The 22822-nt window shown below is 37.6% G+C and overlaps 2 protein-coding genes across 4 annotated transcripts in view; one reads left to right on the top strand and one right to left on the bottom strand.

The window, feature by feature from the left end:
• Positions 1-6570, top strand: part of atg5 (ATG5 autophagy related 5 homolog (S. cerevisiae)) — a 182619-nt gene extending 176049 nt beyond the window's left edge. For all 3 annotated transcript variants that reach the window (XM_028797652.2, XM_051924807.1, XM_051924806.1), the window contains one exon: positions 2455-6570. In XM_028797652.2, coding sequence (XP_028653485.1) covers positions 2455-2591 — 137 coding nt within the window. In that variant the 3' untranslated portion in view covers positions 2592-6570. The remainder of the gene's footprint in view (positions 1-2454) is intronic.
• Positions 1-22822, bottom strand: part of prdm1a (PR domain containing 1a, with ZNF domain) — an 83591-nt gene that overhangs the window by 18126 nt on the left and 42643 nt on the right. The gene's annotated exons all lie outside the window — the stretch shown is intronic.

Below are 22822 nucleotides of genomic sequence, written 5' to 3'. Positions count from 1 at the left end.
AACACATTTTAAGTACACTATCTTTTTATATGTCAGTTTGGAAAAAAGTATATACTAAATAATGATGAGGACCCACTTGCTAACCACTACATTACGTTAAGTACATTTTTTTTTAATTCTGTGAAACACTATGCCTTAGTTTTATATCAAAAATGTATTGGTAGTGATATTGTTTTCTGTCCTCAGGCAGCACAGAGAAGAATAGTTGGAGCATCCTGTGTTCTTTAGGTTATTCAACCTCTCCAAACTCTTTTTTTTATCAATGATAGTGCAGAAAGAATGTAAAGGATGGTATTTAACACTGGATTTGATGATTAAAAAAATGAATAGTTGGTATCAGGCATAAGAGAAGCATGCCACTGATCCCTGGCAATGATCCCTATGAAGGCATCATATTGAACAGCTCCATCAGGGGTCTTGCAGGGCAATGGGGGTAAGAAGTTGGGTCCTATCTCAGCTTTTGAGCACTGAAATTGACTTGGTTTTCCAGATTACATGTGATATTGTGTGGTACACCAAAGCCACAATTATTGATTTGTGATTTACAAGATAAACTTTAAGTTGTTTTGTTTGTCTTTAATGCACCTTTTAATTTATTACCTATTTCTGTTCATATATTTTTATAAATTCAACATGAATATGTTGCTACTGTTAATAAAGAAAATTTATGTGAGATCTTATTCAAGTACTTTGAAATTATTCTCACTATACTAGATACCTTATGAAATTCACAATGATAGTTGAGTGTTCCTCCTCTTTTATTTGCTGCACAAAGAGTTTATATTTTTGATGTTTATCTTTTATAATGTAATTTGGAGCAGCAATGTAATGGTGTTTTATAGTAATGGATTGTTTCTTTTGAAGATTAATTAGTAAATGCAGTTTGGGATTTGGATTAAGTAAGTTTTTACAAAATATTTCTTTGTTTTCTGTCATTAATATTTGTAAGCATTTTTTTCCTGTCAGTGTCGGTAAAGGTTGCATTTTTTTTCTGTGCAAGGTTTGAAAATGAGACTGAAGACAACTTGTGTTTTCTATTTCCGTTTTTCTGATACATGTAGGGTAAACCTGCTGTTCGGTTAACTAGGAAGTGGCTTCTAGAGTGCTTTTGTGTGTAACAAATGATTCATTCAGTTTCTTTCCCGTATAATATATTTTACTAGATATCAACTGGAACTGATGCTGTTGACAGCATCAGTAAAGCACACTGTCTTGTTCTGATTTGCTTGTGTGAGATACAATTTGTATTAGGGATTGAGCTCAGTTTTAAAACTTATAAGCTTATTTTTATTTCTACTTGAAGAGCATCTTTATTTTTGCATTTTCAGAAGTTGCTATGTAGTGAAAAAATGTATTACTTTAACATTACATCTTGCCTGAAGAAGGGGCCTGAGTTGCCTCGAAAGCTTGCATATTGTAATCTTTCTAGTTAGCCAATAAAAGGTGTCATTTTGCTTGGCTTTTTTAATATCCATTGAGTTTAACTATTAATATATGTATATAATTTATACCTATCATTCAGAATTTGTAACTGTTGTTTAGTAAAAAAAATTCATATTATACTGAATATTAGCTGCTCTGTTAATGCAAATATTTGTCAGTTGTAATGAATTAGTCATGCAGGAATTGGCAGTTATAGCTAGGTAATGATGCCATAAGGCACCCTTAAAGCTTGTTTATAAAAAGACTTCATGTTTTTTTCACTACTTTCCTTTGATAAAAAATATACTCCGCACATGGTGGTTCTTTTCAATCCATTAATATTACACTTCACAATGACATAATATGATTAAAATCTATACTAGAATTGACTGCCATTGGAATAAATTCTAGCTTCTTGTAATTGGTTTGAGTCAATTATTGCATAGGTGGAACTTTTTCAGCTATGACAAACCATTTTGCCACTGACATAAACAAGCACCTTTTTAGTGAATTCACTCCATTTAACTTAACAGCTTGACTTTATACAGTCAGAGTAGTTGACAGCTGCAAGGTAATGCAGAACACAAACAAGAAAGAAAACACCAAGCTAGTCTAAAAAGTTATCTTTAAAATTCAAACCCAACATTCTACATTCCAGAGATCCAATAGCTAATTAATATGACAGTGTTTCATGCCAAGTTAGACTGCAGGAAAAAAAGTTCCAATTATTTTAAGATGATCCACGTGAATTAGCTTATCCAGCATTGTTGAAAATTAAGAAATGATCAAAAGAAACAATATAACATGCATTACAGAACATGTTGCAAAACAGTATTGGCTGCCCAATGTTACATTTGCAGCAGTTCTTAAATTAATTTTAGAAGTCATTGGTTAAATAAAGAAATGCTGTTTTTTTCAGTTTAGCTTTGAGTTAAATTAGTTGTACCTAACCTGTGAACTTATTTTTAATATTTGATAAGGATTTGCTGATATTTTCTAATTATAATTTTTCCTTGTCTTTCTTTTCTCTAGGTGGTGAGAAGAAATATCAAGTGGTGATTCATGGAATTGAGCCAATGCTTGAAACGCCAGTGCAGTGGCTAAGCGAACATCTCAGTTATCCTGATAACTTCCTTCACATCAGTGTAATACCTATATCCACAGACTGAAATACTGGGTTCATATTTTATTTCTGTCACTTAGGCAATTTATACTAAAACATCTTTAGTTCTTTTTCATTTTATATATATATATATATATATATATATATATATATATATATATATATATATATATATATATATATATATATATAAATAAATAAATCTGGTAACACTCTGGCTGGAAGACCTCACTGCTATAAGCAAACAGGAAATATTGATTCTTGCTAGATAAAGCAAGAATGCTGCCAATGCTTTGGATTAGTTCTATGTTCATCTTTTGTCATCACTTCCTCAGCTGCAACATCAGACTTTTTCATTCCAGTATCTGCTTAAGTTTACCCAAGCAAAGAAAAATGCTATATGTGAAGAACAACAGAAGTAATGGAAAAATTTCGGGCTCAGTCTTCAACTCCTATTAGAAAATAAACAAACAAGGGTATTTCCTAAAGTAAGTATGATGGAACTGTACTAGCACAGCCCATGGAAAGAATAGCTTGCACTTTCCAGAGGTGTGTGTTTCATGTAGTTAATGAATGACTCTCCTCTTATTTAGCCTTTTTTAATTACATAAAAGGTACATTCCAGTATATATACAAAAAATAACAATGAAAGACCATTAAGTATTGTCTTTCTCAAAGCCCTGGTTTCGGATTTTAGCCAGTACACTGTTAACATTAAGTCATACTTGTTTTTTGAGTAACTCAGCTATGAGATGTTTTTACTTTTGGGGTGGAGCCAAGTTGACAATATCATCATATCACATATCATTTAAACAACTCTGAAAGCCAATATACATTTTTAATGTGAATTTACCTTGTGTGACTTCTAAAAAAAAAAATAGAACATTTAGAAACAACTTCTTATTTTCAATTCTGTGTATATTAGGAAACCTACATTTGCCGATGACAACGTCAGTTAGTTGAATAATGCTCCTCCTGAGAAACTTGTGCTGTTTGTGTGTCATAGTTTTGTATCAGAATAATTTGCCTCCTTGTTAAATGCACTTTTCTTGTGTAAAAGACATAATTCAAATGTGCCTGTTAAAAATTTAAGGTATCATTTGCAAAGTTCATTTGTTTTTATACAGTCCTTCTTAGTTAAGTCATTAATGATAGTAAGAGATGGATTCAAATTTAATTGATCGTATTCATGCAGGATATATTTATGCTGTTTTGGATTAAATTTTCTCATTTGAATGAGTGTCGTACAGAAGCTTATTTCTATCTATTTTTGGGCACTTCAGACCTCTTTGCATTTTCATTTTGTTAAATTTATTTAAAAAATTAATTAGCTTAAAATACATAATAATTTTAAACACGTATTTATGTATTTTTTTATGTATGTTATTCCCTAAATGGCATTTGTCATAAATCATTGTTTCTTTCACTAGAAGTAATTTTGATAATTGCTCTGACTTACATTCTCAGAATAATGTTGTGCTTAGAGCCTCAACAGAATTCATTATATATCATTGATAAACATAGCAATCGTTTTTTTTCAGAAAATGTGGATTACCAAAGGAATTACAAGTCTGGTATATGAAGATTTTGAGATTAGCAAAAGTATTTGAGTTTTGACATTTTGTTTATCATGGGGTTGCACCATATTAAAGCAGGGAATAACACAGTCATCTTTGATACATATGTATTTTAATTTTTGCCCATGACTTTGGGGGAGAAATAACTAACACAAGCAATTGAATTAATTGTGGTTGCTGAGGATGTAGACCGCACAAAACACTGTCTGATGGTTATTAGAGAATCAGCACTAGAATTATTAAATGAGATTTATGGTATATGAACATTTTTTTCCCCAAATTTGTCACCTGACTAATTACAAGTATCTGTCAAAAGTTGCTTGGGATAATTGTATAAATTGAAAAAAAAGTGTAACTTAATAAACAGAAGTAACTTTGCCATTTATGTCCGTGCTTGTATTTCTGCCATGTATGCACATTTTTTACATTACCTATAGGATTAATATGTCACACCACATTATTTGCAGATTAAAATGCTGTATTATACTCAAGAACAGAGATTATGTTGTATTTTATTAATCTACTCTGTAAAGAAAAAGCCTCAAATATTAATTTGTTAAAAGGAAGTTGTGAAGTCATATTCCATTCATTAATTTTCTACAAATGTGGTTATTTGTTCACTCATTATGACTATGCACTGTCTGGTAATATATTTTGTGAGTTAAAGAGACCATTATATAAACAAATATTGACCAGTGTTTAGTTTATAAAATGTGGGTACTCCACCTTGGCATTTTAGTTTGCAATTATTTAGCCTTGCCTTTATATGGGGATCTTTTCATTGAAGTTGACACACATTTTCTTTCTAGCTGAAAATATATAATGCCATCTTAAGTGTCTTATCAGTGTCTTTGATGTCACCTACTGTGATGGCTTTTGACAGACAGAGACTCAAACTACAATTAAACTTGGAGAAAGCAATAAACAAAGGACAAAGTCTTTTGAAGTTTGTTGGATTTTTTTATCATAGTGATGTTAGGGTTTTTCACACTATAAAAAATGTTTTTTAATCCATTCTTTCCATATATTGATTTTGATTTTATCCCAAGTATATTATAGGGTACTAGCTTTTCCTATATGCTAATACCAGTTTTTGCATTGCATGAAGAGTGAATAGTGTTTAAAACATTCAGACTCACAATCTAAACTTTTGTTTCTTTTACTAGATATTTGTTTTGCTATACTAAATATTTTACTGCAAGAGGCTACCAATTAGAATTAAGAAAGAAAAATATACTGCACATAAAGTTTCAGGTTAGCATGTGTATTTTGCACCGTGCTGTTCAATATGTCATGAAATATTTACAGAAATGCCTTAATTATACAGACCTGTTATTTGGATATGGGCAGCATTTACAGTTTCCTGCATCTCTTAAGTCATCTAGCAGCTGGCTTTAAACCTAAGATTCCACATGTGTTGTCTGGACTGTGAGCAGACTGTCTCTGCAAAATGAGGTGAACTCCTTGGTCAGATAATAAGCCTCATTATGATAGGACATACTGGAAAATTGTAGTGTTGTGTTACAGTCAGGCTGAAACCATATTCATCTCCCTTTTTTTCGCTTCCTGAGACTGGTCATTTTGACTGGAGGGTGGTTTCCAAAAAAAAAAAAAGGCGAAAGGAAGAAAAGTCTAGATTACACATCAAAGCAAGAGAAGTGCTCTCAAACCAGTTAATTAAATAAAGATTCGTCATGGTAAAGTTTCATTATGTGCATCTCAATAAATCTATCACATAAAAGTGTGCCTTTTGGCCTCACTGAAGCAGTGATACAGCATTTGAGATAGAATGCTGTAACTGTCTTTCAGGTCCACTGTTTTTGACATCCTTTTTAACTTTTACTCTTACAAATGCTTCGCATGACATTGGCTTAAATATGACTGTTAAGTTACAGTATGTGATGACCTGTTCTTTATTAAAATCTGTGAATGTAAAATAACCAGTGAGAACAAATCAAGGTACATTTGTTTAGTGCCATTTTAAATTGGGGAAAAAAATGTCTTTTTATCTGTCATAATTTTATATATGCTTTTAAGCATGTCTTTTTGAATATACCTTTCTAGTCTGCATCCTCAAGGAAGCATCAGGTTGTAAACTTGCTTAAATTGGGGGTAGCTTGTTCCAGTTAAGCCACCAAGTCTGTTTAGCTCTCTGTTTGATGCATGAAATTTGTTTTTCTGTATCCTATTTTGTTAAATAATTTGACCATGATTTTTTCATTTGGGATTTTGTGAGGTTGTTTACAACAATACTTTTTGACTGTAGGGGTTACATAGTAACCTTTTGGGATGCTTTAATATACAGTAGAAAATAAGAGTAGAACTTTAGTTATTCTGTGCCTGTAATACCAATTAAAGATGTGCACAAAGTATGCTTTATATGAATATTGTGTTAACTATGAAATGCATTAAAATGTTTGTAATAAACAAAGGAAAAGATTTTTCTTATGTATGAGTTTTTGTAGTGTGCCTGTTTAACATTAAAGAAACCAATTACATTTATTTACACAGTCTATTAGGAGGAAAGACATTCCTTTTGAAAGCCATAGGCCAATCAAACAGCTTTTAAGATTTGTACACCTGGTAATATTATAACTTGTTTTCTGTTGAAGAACAAAACTCTCGCCTTTTCTCTGTAGTAGCTTCTAATTTAGAAACAATACTTCATACCCAGTGGGAGATGCTAAACCTGCTATTAGACAGGGCAAATTGCAAGTTACAGTTGCAAGGGTCTCAGATGTATTGTGATCATTCATGAGTAAAGATGACTAATTCTGCTCTACTGGCCACTTATTGCAGACTTCCCACCATGCTTTTGTAAAATGGTACACACGAAACTTGAATAATATCTCAATTGAAGCTCATGGCTGACAAAAGGTGGTTACATTCTAATTATTTCTGCTGAATGTCACCTGCAGTGTTTCAGTTTTCTGAATAAGCAACTTTACATTCTGCACAAAATTGTGCCCTGTTTTAATAAATCATGTATTCTAAATGTCTAGTTTTATTTTTAAAACATTGATGAAATTTAATGGAAATGCTGAAAAATGACCAAGGTTCAATTTAACAAGAAATGAAACCTTTACGTTAGCTGATATTCCTAAACTTCTTTTTTTTTTTATTACTTTCTACAAAGGCTGGATTTAAAACTCTTAGAGCATGGAAGAAAATTTCAGAGTGTTATGTGAAAGACCCTTTTTATATTAAACTGAAATTCAGTATTGTTTAAAGGCTGGAGTGGAGACTTACAAAGCAAGTTCTGACTGTGAGATGTTTCTGTACTACTAAGTGCTTTCTGTTTTAGCACCCAGCCTCAGGTAAAACATCTTATGTCGTCTTGTTCTGCCCGGCCTGTTTTAAATCAATGCACAGGGAGGATCCCTGTTGAATGTAGCCCTGACATAAAAGAATCGTTATTTGCCCTAAGCTGCACAATTGACACTTTGCATTTCTAATGCATTCCTGTCCCATCATCACGTTTGATGTGTGATAAAATTGTAATTAAGATGGCAAAGAACTTGTTCTTTAAAGCTCATTCCTTATGTAAAAATTATAATCCTGTTATTCGGTAGTTGGTTGAAAAGTGTGTTTCTATCCTAGCCTTCATTAACAATATCTGCATTTAGTAGTACCCTAAAGAATGATTTTTTTTTCTTATTCAATAAAGTTGTAAAAATTTTATTTCCACTAACAAATACTACATACTACATACTATACACTATTACAAACAATACCAAACTCAAAAAATGACATGCAAAAATACTATTTACAATGTTAAGTTTCTGTAAAAGTGTAAATCTTTCTATTTGCCGCTTCCTATTATTCCAAGTCAGGCAACCACACAATGTTACTTTAGCACTGTACTGTGTAGTTTGACATGGGCAGAAAAGTTTGGATATGTGTCCATCACTAGAAATGATACATCCACTCCAAGGTAATAATAAAAGTAATTGTGATTCCGAGATTGGAAAAACAGTTAATTAAAACAATTCCTGCAGTTATTTAAAAGGACTATGAACAGCCTCAGTAGAGGTTTTAATAACAGCATTCTATGCTAAAATAGAGTGCTAAACCCATACAGCCACTGATGGGGCTTCTCAAATATTTCCAAGTAGATCATTGGATCTCAAGGTTGGTTGGAAACAGCTTTGACCATTTTAATATTGTTTTTGCCTGCTTTGATAGCTGACAGTTTATGTTGTTATTTGTGCGCAAAATTATGTTTTACTATATTCTGTGCAGTATATGATGTGGAAAAAAGGATAAGTACTTTAATGATTTAAAAATAAATACAAATGGAAGGGTGAATTGCTTCATTTTGTCATTGCCATTCATAGCAACATTTTTAAAAATGCTTAGCCATGAACATTTGAGCCTGAATTACTCTTTCCTAGACACCCTTTCCTTGTTTATTGGAAGTGAGAAAAAAAATGTATCCAAGGTTGTCTGTATATTTTGAATATTTTAGTTGTGGAATTTATTTGCAACAGATTTTTCATAGTAACTTGTTTGTGCTCTTATTTTTTGCCTATTTGTCCTAAAGGAAATAATGTTAATCATTTTTAAAACTGTTTTTTTTAGGTGGTTTCACATTTGTTGTCTTTGATTTAATGAGCATCCTGTCCCTTCTTTTTTCTATAAAACAATCATTGGTATTGTGTATTGTAGAATACTACTTTATTTTTTCCACTTAGTTGCATTTTGATAGTTTATTAATATCTCCGGGAAGATCCATGATTCCACAATATACTGTAAATGGGTACCCACTACATCGTTTTTCCTGAATACACTAAAAATGTTTTTTTTCCAATGTAGTTTCTTTAAGAGTAAGCTTTTTATGTTTACTTTTGCGCTAGTTACACATTTAATTCTAAGAAACTAAGGAGAGACAGAAAGTAATTTTTCAATTATTTTTATATAGCGTTTCACATCTTGTTTGATGTATATTTCATGCTCAACAAATAATTTACTTTTTTAACTGATACATATTTAAAAGCTGTGGTCTCAGATGTTGTAATGGACCCCATGTATAAAACAACACATAAGCAAATTGTCATAATTTCTCCCATCACAGGGGCCAAAACTACAAAAATGTCTTTTCATAGCAAAAGTACAATTTTATTATTCAAGAAACTTTTTCAAAATTCAAAATATTCAAAGACAAAGAAAAGAACAGAGCAGTAAATAATTAAAAAGAGCTAAAACAAAATAAACAATTGAGCAAGTAAGCCACTCAAAAATTGTAAAATCCTAAATTCAGCATCAAAATCCATCCATCACATCGGAAATCGGGTCGCGAGGGCGTTCAGCTTGAGCAGAGATGCCCAGACTTCCCTCTCCCCGGCCACTTTTTCTAGCTCTTCTGAGAGAATCCCAAAGGTGTTCCCAGGCCAGCCGAGAGACATAGTCCCTCCAGCGTGTCCTGGGTCTTCCCCGGGGCCTCCTCCCGAGACCAAGCTCTGACACCGATTGTACAGGGACTGAACAGCCCTTATCAGGGGGTCCGGTACCCCATACTCTCGGAGTACCCCCCACAGGATTCCCCGAGGGACACGGTCGAATGCCTTTTCCAAGTCCACAAAACACATGTAGACTGGTTGGGCAAACTCCCATGCATCCTTCAGGACTCTGCTAAGGGTGTAGAGCTGGTCCACTGTTCCATGACCAGGACGAAAACCACACTGTTCCTCCTGAATCTGAGGCTCGACTATCCGACGGACCCTCCTGTCCAGGACCCCCGAATAGACTTTTCCAGGGAGGCTGAGGAGTGTGATCCCTCTGTAGTTGGAACACACCCTCCAGTCCCCCTTCTTAAAGAGGGGGACCACCACCCCAGTCTGCCAATCCAGAGGCACTGTCCCTGATGTCCATGCGATGTTGCAGAGGCGTGTCAACCAAGACAGTCCTACAACATCCAGAGCCTTGAGGAACTCCAGATGTATCTCATCCCCCCGGGGCCCTGCCACCAAGGAGTTTTTTGACCACCTCGGTGATCTCAGTCCCAGAGATGGGGGAGCCCACCTCCGAGTCCCCAGGCTCTGCTTCCTCATTGGAAGGCATGTTAGTGGGATTGAGGAGGTCTTCGAAGTACTCTCCCCACCGACCCACAACGTCCCGAGTCGAGGTCAGCAGTGCACCATCCCCACCATATACAGTGTTGACACTGCACTGCTTCCCCCTCCTGAGACGCCGGATGGTGGACCAGAATCTCCTCAAAGCTGTCCGAAAGTCGTTCTCCATGGCCTCACTAAACTCCTCCCATGCCCGGGTTTTTGCCACAGCAACCACCAAAGCCACATTCCGCTTGGCCTGCCGGTACCTATCAGCTGCCTCCAGAGTCCCACAGGACAATAAGGTCCTGTAGGACTCCTTCAGCTTGACGGCATCCCTCACCGCCGGTGTCCACCAACGGGTTTGGAGATTGCCACCACGACAGTCACCAACCACCTTACGGCCACAGCTCTGGTCAGCCGCCTCAACAATAGAGGCACGGAACGTGGCCCATTCAGACTCAATGTCCCCCACCTCCCTCGGGACGTGGTCGAAGTTCTGCCAGAGGTGGGAGTTGAAGCTACTTCTGACAGGGGACTCTGCCAGACGCTCCCAGCAGACCCTCACAACACATTTGGGCCTACCAGGCCTGACTGGCATCCTCCCCCACCATCGAAGCCTACTCACCACCAGGTGGTGATCAGTTGATAGCTCCGCCCCTCTCTTCACCCGAGTGTCCAAGACATGTGGCCGCATGTTCGACGACACGACCACAAAGTCGATCATTGAACTGAGGCCTAGGGTGTCCTGGTGCCAAGTGCACATATGAACACCCCTAAGCTTGAACATGGTGTTCGTTATGGACAATCCGTGACGAGCACAGAAGTCCAATAACAAAACACCGCTCGGGTTCAGATCGGAGGGGCCATTCCTCCCAATCACGCCCTTCCAGGTTTCACTGTCATTGCCCACATGATCATTGAAGTCTCCCAGCAGAATGAGGGATTCCCCGGAAGGTATGCCCTCAAGCACCCCCTCCAGGGACTACAAAAAGGGTGGGTACTCCAAACTGCTGTTCGGCGCATACACACAAACAACGGTTAGGACCCGTCCCCCCACCCGAAGGCGGAGGGAGGCTACCCTCTCGTCCACCGGGGTAAACCACAATGAACAGGCTCCAAGTTGGGGGGCAATAAGTATGCCCACACCTGCTCGGCGTCTCTCACCGGGGGCAACTCCAGAGTGGTAGAGAGTCCAGCCCCTCTCAAGGAGATTGTTTCCGGAGTCCAAGCTGTGCATCGAGGTGAGCCCGACTATATCTAGCCGGAACCTCTCAACCTCATGCACTAGCTCAGGCTCCTTCCCCTTCAGAGAGGTCACATTCCATGTCCCAAGAGCATAGTTTCTGTAGCCGAGGATCAAACTGCCAAGGTCTCCGCCTTCGGCCACCACCCAACTCACACTGCACCCGACCTCCTTGGCCCCTCCAATAGGTGGTGAGCCCATGGGAAGGGGGACCCACGTTACCTCTTCAGGCTGTGCCTGGCTGAGCCCCATGAGTGCAGGCCCAGCGACCAGGCACTCGCCATCGAGCCCCACCTCCAGGCAGCATCAAAATGCCCAAACCAAAGGATCAAAAACTGATTTGAGTAAAAGACCACACACCTATGAATATTAATACAGAATGCAAGCCAAAGATCACAATTTTTGGAACTAAAACCACAGCAGTATCAATAAGAAGGCTGATACCTAATGTAGGACTCTCAAATAACTTCACTGGTTTGAACGTGGCATTGAAAGCCTTAGCAGTCCATTGGATCTCACAAGAATTGGGAGAGAATTGGTGACACACGGCAAAACAGGCCTTATTTAAAAATGCAGGTGGTGGAAAGCATTAACAGAACAGGAACATCACTGTCACATGCATATGGTCTACTGGGATACATTGGGCTAGCCATACAACCTCATGAATAGCCATCTTTTGTCAGGTAGAAACAAAGTTTTTTTCCCCAAAAACTGGTGCTATAAGTCTTGATCTGAATACAGACTCATAGCTGAAGCTGAAACATGACCATCATTAAAGAAGTAATGAGGTTAACTACTTGACTAACACATTATAAAGTAAACCGGTAAACAGTAGTCTTATCCGAGACATAACTTTAAAATGTAGTATTATTATTATTTATTTCTGGCATTTACTTGTGTATGCTGATACAGTGTTCAGGTTGGCATCACATGGTATCCTAGTGAGTGGAGTGGGGCGCTGAAAAGGGACACTATTATGGCTTGTATCTGAAATCTCATGAAGAAGCAGTTTTTTAATGACTGAATGATCATTTTTAGAATATGTTTGGCCTCCTTGCTGTTATTCCGAGTGAGAAGGAATAGTAGAAATGTGTCCACTTTTCTTATACCGTTTACAGTTCACATTTTTCATATATCGTGCACACCTCTGAGTGTGTTGGATATTACTTTAATTTCAAAAAAACGGTCTTTACAATGCCTTTGTCTTTACATTTGATAACAATCATTTCCTGTGTTCAAGGTGATGTGGTTTTAAGGTAGACCTCAGTCAGTCTATCTCTTTGTAGCATCTTTGTTATCCACAGCAATATGTGAGAGACATTGTGTATGATCTTCAAGCCCCTTTTAAGGTAAGCAAGAGAATAAAATGTATTAAGATTCTGCCTATAGTTTAACAATAATTCTTAAGTGTAAAATTAAGTCTGTGTGACTTTCATGGTACACATTAATGTTTGAATACTGTAAATTGCCAAGATGTGCTTTGTTCACAGTATAGTACAACTGAGCTGTTTAAAGTCAAATTTCAGTCAAGATAAAAAAGCACATTTTCAATTTCTTTTCTGTCACCATATTTGTCAAAATGTGAACTGCATATTCTAGAGTTGTAGGGTTTCAGTGCTAGGCACCTTATTACTGTGTCACCCTCAGTTTGGACTCCATATGAGACCCGAAAAACATTTCTATATTTAATGAGTATGAAACAAGCAGAGCAGATATCAGGGCAAATGACAATGAATGCTGAAAAGCCAGCCTCACTAAAGCAGGGGTTCCCAAACTTTTGGACGTCAAGTACCACCTGAGGTTAAGTGAGTTGCGTTGCGTACCACCCAAATTTTTAACAAAAAAATTAAAAAGCAAGTACTGCAATGAATGATTAATTCTTAATTAGGTAATATACAGCAATTTCACGACACTGACTACAATATTGAATGAATTTATGTTAGTACAACTGTGTAGCGGCAGTGACGTATAACAACAAACGCGAGCGGTTTCTGTGAGGCAGAATTACCGAAGACTAAATAGTGTCGGTGTTGTGCTTTCATCTAGTGACCAAAAGCTCAAACAGTGAAGAAGTAGAAGTTGACTTCCGCGAAACGGAATTATGATAGCGTTAGATGAACTAAATACTGAATCGAATAATAGGTTTTATTTATTCAGATGACGAAATTTCACACCACACTAAATTTGGGAATCCACGTATTATTGTATTTAAACAGTTTCATTGGTTTTTGCTCACAACAGGCTTGTCATAAAGGGTTTTGCGCAGATATATTAAATTTCAGGGACCGTGATGCGTACCACCTGAAAAGGCTCTGCGTACCACCAGTGGTACGCGTTCCACAGTTTGGGAACCGCTGCACTGAAGTGCTCTTTAGGAAGAAAAAAAAAACAGAATTGAAAACATGATGATGAAAATCTTAAAAACCAACTTTAAAAAGCATCCTTATGTAACATACATACAGTAAACTCTTTTAATTTTATCATTTCTTTATTGACCCAAAAACGGGAAAAAACCAGCTTGCTTAATTAGCCTAGGAGTCCAATTCAAAACAGGAGTTGGTTGAAAGAAAAGCCTACAGCCGCATGGGGTCCCTAGGACTGAGTTTTTGAGCCCCTGCCTTCATCCTTTCTCTCTTCGCTGACTGCACCCTATTTTGCTTATTGAATAGAACACTAAAGTTAGCATTTTAGTCGTTTCAGATACATTAACTTTATTTGACACTCAAGGTTACAAATGTATACAATAATTAAAATTGCTATTAAGATCAACATTGTAAAGCGAAATCAGACACTTGAGCAAGTTGTATGTATTCTGCTAATGGGCAGTACAGCAGTTCAGAAGGAGCTGTAGAATATATCACTCTTATTATTTTTTATTTTTTTTCCCCTTTTCAGCCTTTGTTTGCAGGCTGATTGTATTTACTGACTTCAGTGAATTAGGTAGAAGCAAGGGGGATGTTGTATAGTGAAACATTACCGGTGATTGCTATGTTTGTACAACAGATTCCAAGAATTACTTATCCTTGAATCTAAGAATTCTTGTGATGACTTGTGCCTCAGATAGTCTGAGGAATTCTTACTGTGCAAAAGTATAGGCCAAGAAAAGAAAACGGCTTATCTCTCATTTACTTTTATACAGTACGTCCATGTTTATAGCACTCTATGTTACACCCAGGATTTTTTCACTGGCTTGTGTGTATTTTATGTTTTGTCATTTTTTTTCTGTTATTCTTGAATTATTTTTAATATTTGATGTTATTTCTGTTATGTTGGTTTATTGTTTAATATTTATGTGCCATATCTTTAAGTGTGTCACTATTTCTTGCACTTTATGGGTGGAGACCCCAGGAGGCAGAACCACACTGACATCATTGCTGCCAGGTCCCCCTTCTGGTTTTATTTTGTAATCAGAAGGAGAGACTCCACGGTGAATCGCTGTGTTGAGTTTATGTTTCCTATAATGGCTGATTTTTTTTTTTTTCATTTCATTTTTTTTAGCTGGTTACTGCATTTTCTTGCTTGTCTCTTGGATTTGCCATTGGATTTGTGTATTGGGACTAGTTTATCGTCTGATCGCATTTGATCTTATGAGCACTTTTGTTAATAAATATTAATTTTATAGAGATTCCTGTTAGATTGTCATTTTACGCCAGAGTTTTCTCTCTCTTGTATGGCATTGTTTTATATACATTGTGGAACTTTCTTTCTAAGGTCTGTTTTAAATCCAGCTTCAGTTTTGTGGTTTGCGTAGGCCTGCTGGTTGCAGTTGGGGACTGGCTGACTTAGAAATAACCTCTTCTGAACAGGCCAGTAATGGGGCCGGCCTGACCTCACAGACCCCCTTGCCATGTTTGTGACTTCATATTACAAGACATTCATCAGAGAGTGAGGCACACTTGCTTTCTACCGTCTTCCAGTGCACAGACTTCAACCTGCCAGAGAGATAGATGGTAGACATCTTTTAAATATGGTTCTTAAAGTAAATCCACTAGATATTATTTTGCTAGAAAACAACAAAGGCCTGAAACAATGTTTGACATTGGTATTACAAACATTTCCAATTTAATAACCACTGATCACAATAATTAAAATAATAAAAGTATTATAAACAGCCAAAACCCACAACTCTAAAAAATATATAGTCTATACTGAAATACTGAATGTCCAAACTTAAGTTAAATGCTAAGACCAATGGTATCTCCCTAAGATTGGTGTTTGATAGTTAAGGACCCCCTCTTCACCAGTAATTAATTCTTTTTACAGTTTGTGAGATATATTAAAGTCTCATTACTGCAATGTATGCTTTGGATTATAGGCATCCGTAAACACTGTAAGGTAAAGCAATTGGCAAAAGGAGCATTTTAAAATCAACTCTATGCACAAAGATAGTAGTGATTTTAGATCAGGACGTACTTCTTGATAATAGGTATGATTCTTACTGAATTGTTTGTTTGGATTTAACTTTAAAGTAGTAAATAAATGTTTTGAACAATCTGAAAATGAAGTATTATGAAAGTGTGTTTTTTGTATCAAGAATGAACTATTCTTTCTGTATCCTACATTTTAGGATTTCACCCTAATTGTGAAATCAGAACTCTGATCTTTTATCTTTTTTATCTTTTATTGTCATTGTAACACATACAACGAAATTAGGTGCAGTCCCTGTGGTGTCAAAATATAAATAAGTATAATTAAAAAAGGATAAGAAGAAATAAGGTAGAACACAAACATTCAACATAAGACCTTAATTGCACATGAACACTATTGCTCAAGATGTCATCTATTGCACTGCTGCATTGGAGGTGATTAGGTGGCATTCAGTGCCCTAATAGCAACAGGGTAGAAACTGTTACTCGGTCTATTAGTCTTTGTTTTGATGCTCCTATATCTTTTGCCTGATGGCAACAGTTGGAACATGTCATGAGTGGGGTGTGAGGAGTCTTTTAAGATATTTTCTGCTTTCCTGAGGCAGCGAAAGCAGTGCAGTTCATCCAGAGAGGGTAAAGAGCAGCCGATCATCTGCTGGGCAGTCTTTACGATCCGCTGAAGTGTTTTCCTCTGTGCTGTTGTGCAGCTGGAAAACTACACGCAGAGGCAGTAGCATAGGATACTCTCGATAGAGCAGCGATAGAAGGACACCAGCAGTTTTTGGGGGATGTTATTTTTCCTGAGGACTCTCAGGAATTAAAGTCCCTGTTGAGCCTTCTTCGCCAGCTCAGCTGTGTTCACACCCCAGGACAGGTCTTCCATGATGTGGACTCCCAGGAAGCGGAAGTCTGACCCCCTTTCCACACAGTCTCCTCTGATGTAGAGTGGTTCGATGTCCATTTTCTTTTTCCTGAAGTCCACAACGAGCTCCTTGGTCTTAATTGTGTTCAGGAGCAGGTTGTTGTTATTCTGAGCAGGAAACCATTGCTGTTAAGAGAGCGAAAGAAGAGAAGGTCATTGACATATCCATGGAACTTGTATAGCCCAAAATCACACAAGCAATGCCTTGGTGGGCTTTAACATTCCCTGTTTTTAACAGTCCCTCGGCCTTGACTTCTAAAGAACCCGATCCATTGAAGCAAGGGATGATAAGATCAACTTGCCTTTTGATTAAATAAAGACTGGCAGCATCATTCAGCTTGTTGCACTGTACAGTAGTAAGAAATGTGTTCTTCATTGACAGGAGGAGTCCTGTAGCACAGGAGTGAAACCCCATAATGACGGTGATTTCCAATGGGCAACTGATTGAATTGTGGCACTCAGATTCCCTTTCCTCTTCTCTGAAAAACACCATACAGCTGCAATTACTAACAAATGCCAGTTTAACTTAAGAGATCCTTTAAAGTCCTGAACTTCTTCTTAATCCAGTGATTTCTGAACTGTCTCAGTAAGTCTACCACTAGACCTCCCTGCTCTCGGGAAGTCACATTAGATCCTGGCCAGACTGAAATAAGCCATATGCTGTGTTTGCATGCAGGGCAACTGATACACCGTTCAAGTACTCTTCTTTCATTTGGGCAAAGATAACCAGAGATTTTATTAGATCAAATAGAAAACAACATTTAATAGATTTGCTTGGAAATACCATTTATAGGGGTTTCTCTGGCTACTTTTATTTTTCTCCCGTATCCCCAAGATGTGCATTTTATGGTAAAGCATGTCTCCAAGTTGCACTGGTTTTAATACAAGTGTGTTCGTGAGTAGGTACTAACTGATATCTGCCTTACACTTGACGTTGCTAAGATAGGCCCTCTCTCTCCATAACCCAGTTCAGTAGTCTTGGAAAATGAATGAATAGATGAGATTTCAGGGTACACCAAATTGCATTGGAATATTAGAACAATCGTAATGAGAACAGACCATTCAGGCCTTATATCTTATTAAACTCTATTCACGTAAGTCTTGCAAAATTACCGGTACATCCAGTTGAGCTTCGAAGGTCCCCAAAGTGCTACTCTCTACCACACGTACTAGCTATTTATTCCATGTGTCTGTATTTCTTTGTGTAAAGACAAACATTCTAAAATTGTATTCTTGTTGAAGACTTCATTTTAAAATAACTGCTGGCCTTCACCATAATAAGTCCCCTCATAATTTCAAAACAGCTCAGCCATTTTCCCTCTTAATCTGTTTGATTAAAATTGAAAAGGTTCACCTCCTTCACTCTGTATTTATAGTTCATATAAACAAGTCCTGAGATCATTCCGGTCGCTCATCTCTCTCTGGCACAGCACTGGAGATGAGGCCTCAGTAGTCCATTATTTAGCTTCCTTGACTTTTACCCCACACATCAGGCTATGTAACGTAACATCCTACTAGGGTTCTGTCAACCTTGTGAATGTTAACACTGATGTGTCCACTATGACTATTAGGCCTTTCTTGTATGTTTCAGACCCCTTATTGTATGTTCAAATGTTCATGTGATAAAAATGTACTTAGATTAAATTTCATTTGCCATAGTTCTGTCCAGGACTATCTGTAATGATTATTCTGATCCAACAATTTCCTCCACTCCACCCAATTTGGTATCATCTGCAAAACTAGCTAGCTTGCTGGTATATTTTTAACAAGATAATTCATACATTTTAAAAAGAGCAGTGGCCCCAACACCAATCTCTGAGGGATGACACTTTTGAAATCCTCTGATTTGGATGTAAAAAAAACCCACTAAACACTAATATAATAAAGAGACACTCTAGGCTGACCTTACAAAAAGTTTTAACAAACAGAGCTTAAAAGATCAAGCATAATAGTGTGATTGTGCGGACAGCACAGTTCACTCAGCATTTGTCACAAGAGAGACTCTTCAAATTACTAAATGTTAGAATACCTCCTCTGCAACTAAAAGAGAATAGCAGTGTGTTCAGCCTCACAAAGAGAGAGCTAAGAATAGAGTGATGATGCACTGTTGCCCTAGAGTTGTGTAGTTTATCTTGAAGAAGTTTGGGTTCCGAGGATCAGGTTTACAAAGTTTATTATACGAGGGCAATCCCAAAAGTAAGGTCTCCAAAGCGGTGGGGACGTAGAGAAACTGTTCGTATGGCTGTTGGCCACACTGTTGTGATTGGTGCTTCCTCCACTCCCAAACAAGCATGCGCGGCTTTGCTGGGATGCTCAATCTTGGCTTGGCAGCCCTTGAAAATGGAGCTCCCGTTGAACGCTACTGCCACGTGCGAAGTTTGCGCAGTTATTCGATTTTTGAACGCAAAAGGCGTTAAACCGGTTGAAATTCATCGCCAATTGACGGATATGTATGGACAGTCGTGCATGGATGTCAAAAACGTTCGCAAGTGGTGTAGAGAGTTTACAGCCGGTCGTACTGAAATTCACGATGAACAAAGGAGCGGGAGACCGTCAATTTCTGATGAGACAGTCACGAAGGTTGAGAAAAACATGTGTAAAGATCGGCGGATCACTCTGAATGCTCTCTGCACCCAGTGACTACCACCTGTTCTCTAAGTTGAAAGAACATTTGTCCGGAAGGCGATTCTGCTCCGACGAAGAGGTGAAAGATGAGGTTCAACACTTCCCGAAGGACATGGCCGTGAGCTGGTATGACATGGGCATTCTAAAACTACCACAGCGTCTACAAAAATGCATCGACCGAAATGGCGATTATGTAGAAAAATAAATAATTCTTTAACCTTTAAAATGATGTAAATATTATAGAAAGTAAACGGTTGTTTGTATTTCTAAAAAAATAGGAGACCTTACTTTTGGGATTGCCCTCGTATGATAATTTATTTTTTCTACAAAACTGGTTATAGTGTGAGGTCAAACTGAGGGTTCACACCTGTAACGTAATGTAGAACCTGATAGATCCTATTACACTTCGCCCTTAGAATGGTCGAACATTGTGCTGCTCGGAGTTGTAAATTATCCCTTTTTGAGAGTATACAATATGTGAAGATGCAGGACTTTGCTTCTACCTGATTCAAATTCGACTCCTCTCGTAACGAATCATGAAGCCACCGAGTCAGATGGTCATTTAATTGTCATCACCTGGCATGAAGTGGGCTAAATGTTTGTGTACATAATAGTGAAACGTCAAGCAAAATGACACCTTTTATTGGCTAACTAAAAAGATTCTTATATACAAGCTTTCGAGGCAACTCAGGCCCCTTCTTCAGGCAAGATCGAAAGCTTGCATATTGTAATCTTTCTAGTTAGCCAATAAAAGGTGTCATTTTGCTTGACGTTTCACTACATTCATAATGGCTAACATGGTACAACACCCTAGTACTATGTGCATAATAGCAAAGAAAGCTTTATGTGCCAGTAAAGCAAGGAGTGCTTATACCAATCCCAGGCTGGATCTGTGGCAAAGATTAGATATCCATTTGTTCAACAGAAATAAATATGGTGTAAAATCTCACATTTCATCAAATAATGCAGACAGATGGTGGGACCCAAAATGAAACTTCACTCAATTCTAAATCTAAAAAGACACACTGCAGACCTGAGCCCCGCAAACTCTTTGTTGTCCAGAGGTAGGACTGCTGAGAAGAAAAAATGTACCTTTTAATGCCATTAAACCACCATGATCTCCGGATAGTAGATTGCTCCATCAGATCCATTTGGATGTCATCAACTGTAACTCTGAAAAATCCAAGAGTAAAGAAGGATGAGCTGTGCATACAATCCAATTGTCTGTGTTCACTGTAGCCATCCTCCACTTCACAGGTCCATGCCTTCTCAAGGAGAACTCCTCCTTTGTAGAACAAATCTTGGTATGTTCCCATAGTGGAACTGGGGGTTTTTTAACCCTTGAACACTGCTAGAACTGACTCTGTCTCTCCATAACCCCATGCAGAAGTAAAGAGCCTTGTAAAATAAGTTGAAAATTGTTTTCAAGGTCATTCTACTTGTCTTCCTGGTCTTCAAAAAATATTTATGATTTAACAGCAGTGTTGCTTTGGCGCCATTTTGAATGTTTGTTTTTGGGGACGTATAATCAATTTTTTCTTAGGTTAGAAAATGTTTTCTAATAGTTGCATAATGTTTTTTGTATCTTTATATACAGTATGTTTTTTATTTTATTTTCTGATACCATCTCTGTTTTACTGTGTGCCGCCATTTTCAGCATTGGTTGTTACAACCTTTGGAATTTTGTGGTGCTGATCTCATCGCTGTGATGGAATTACAGGTCAGCACGATGCACTTCCTGGTTATCAGAGTTTGCAGAGGAATCTAAAAAGAGGTGTCTGCGTGGTTGTTTTTAGTACTTATTAGTATTGTTAAAGTACTACTTCCTTTTTCTGGCATTGACTTTGATTTTTTGATTTAGGTTTAATGAAAGTTACGACTAATTCTTGGAAGCAATCTTTTTTGGTTTGTATTTTGTGACACTTCTTCTTCCAGTCACCTCTGTTATTCAAAAGTTTGCCCTTTTTCTTGTCAAACATAACAAATGTAAAATGTAAAGATAACCTAAACTGTAATAGCAAATATTGAGGAAGGCCATGAAAAACTGATTAATGTTTTAAATGCTGCTGACAAGATTAACATGGAGGTTAAAAAAAGTTAAATCACATATCGGATCTCAATGAACAATATATTCAAGTGGAAAATCTTTACAGAGTAATACTGCGTGATTCATTGAGAACAAAATGATGTAACAACGGTCAGTGGAAACCAAAATCACCAACCCACTGAAAGCTAAAGTCAGAAATTGAAATCACATGCTGATCCAACTTGTTTGAATTTCATCACAGCAACTCATAACGTAGTAGTAGTGTGTGTGCGGTCACCACGTGCCTGAGTGCACTCATGACAATGTCTGGGCATGCACCTGATGAGACGGCAGATCATGTCCTGGGGAATCTCCTCCCAGACCTGGAACAAGGCATCATTCACCCCTGGACAGTCTGTGGTGCTACTTGGTGGCGTCGGATGCACCGATACATAATGTCTCAGAGGTTCTCAGTAGAATTGGGGTCTGAGGAACGTGCAGACCAGTCAATGACATCAATGCCTTCATCATCTAGGAACTGCCTACACACTCTGGCCATATTAGGCCAGGCATTGTCCTGCACCAAGAGGAGCCCAGGGTCCACTGCACTAGAGTAGGGTCTGACAATTGCTTTGAGGATTTTCATCTGAGTACCTAACAGCAGTCAGGATACCGTTGCCTACCGCATGGAGGTCTGTGTGACCCTCCAAGGATATGATGGACTGGGTGCACAGGTCCCACTAGAGAACATTCGTTTGTGATGCAATTTTCCTAGAGTTGTACCAAGTTTTTAATGCCCAATTACTACTCCTCCTGCCTTCACCATTTCCAACGAAAATATTAAAGTGCGGAAACTTTTTGAATGTCCCTCATGTGTGTGTGTGTATGTATATACAAATATATATATATATAAATACATATTATATGTTAATATATATGTTATGTATACGTGTGTGTGTATTTGTCCATTTTGCTGGTCCACACTGGTAGCCTAATCTCCACCAAATTGTGCCCAGGTATTCCATTTGTATGGAGAAAAACAGGAGGTTGTGTTTCATTCCTTAATTTATCCCCAGGCAGCACCCTCACCGTCAGTATGTGATAATCAACAAATTGGTGAAATTCAACTCCTGCATTCTGTTTCTTTGCAGTAGTATGTGTGATCAGCACAGGAGAAAAAAAAGAAGCCAATTATGATGAGAGCGAGTCAAATGATGAAGAGAGATACTGGAGTACAACTGTAAAGGAGATGCTCTGCTGCCATGCTTAGTGATGGTAGCTGAGTGTCATGTTTTCATATGTAGGCATCAATTTCAAAGGTGCTTATATATAAAAGGCCCTCCTATCTTATATTATAATTTTAGGTTCTTTATTTGTCACGTACACAGTTATACAAGTACAACATGTAGTGAAATGTGCCCTGAATCAGCAATGAGAATGTACCATAAAGTTAACAAATATGAT

Source organism: Erpetoichthys calabaricus, chromosome 3 (genome assembly GCF_900747795.2).
Source record: "Erpetoichthys calabaricus chromosome 3, fErpCal1.3, whole genome shotgun sequence".
Lineage (NCBI taxonomy): Eukaryota > Metazoa > Chordata > Cladistia > Polypteriformes > Polypteridae > Erpetoichthys > Erpetoichthys calabaricus.
This window is presented reverse-complemented; position numbering and strand designations above follow the sequence as displayed.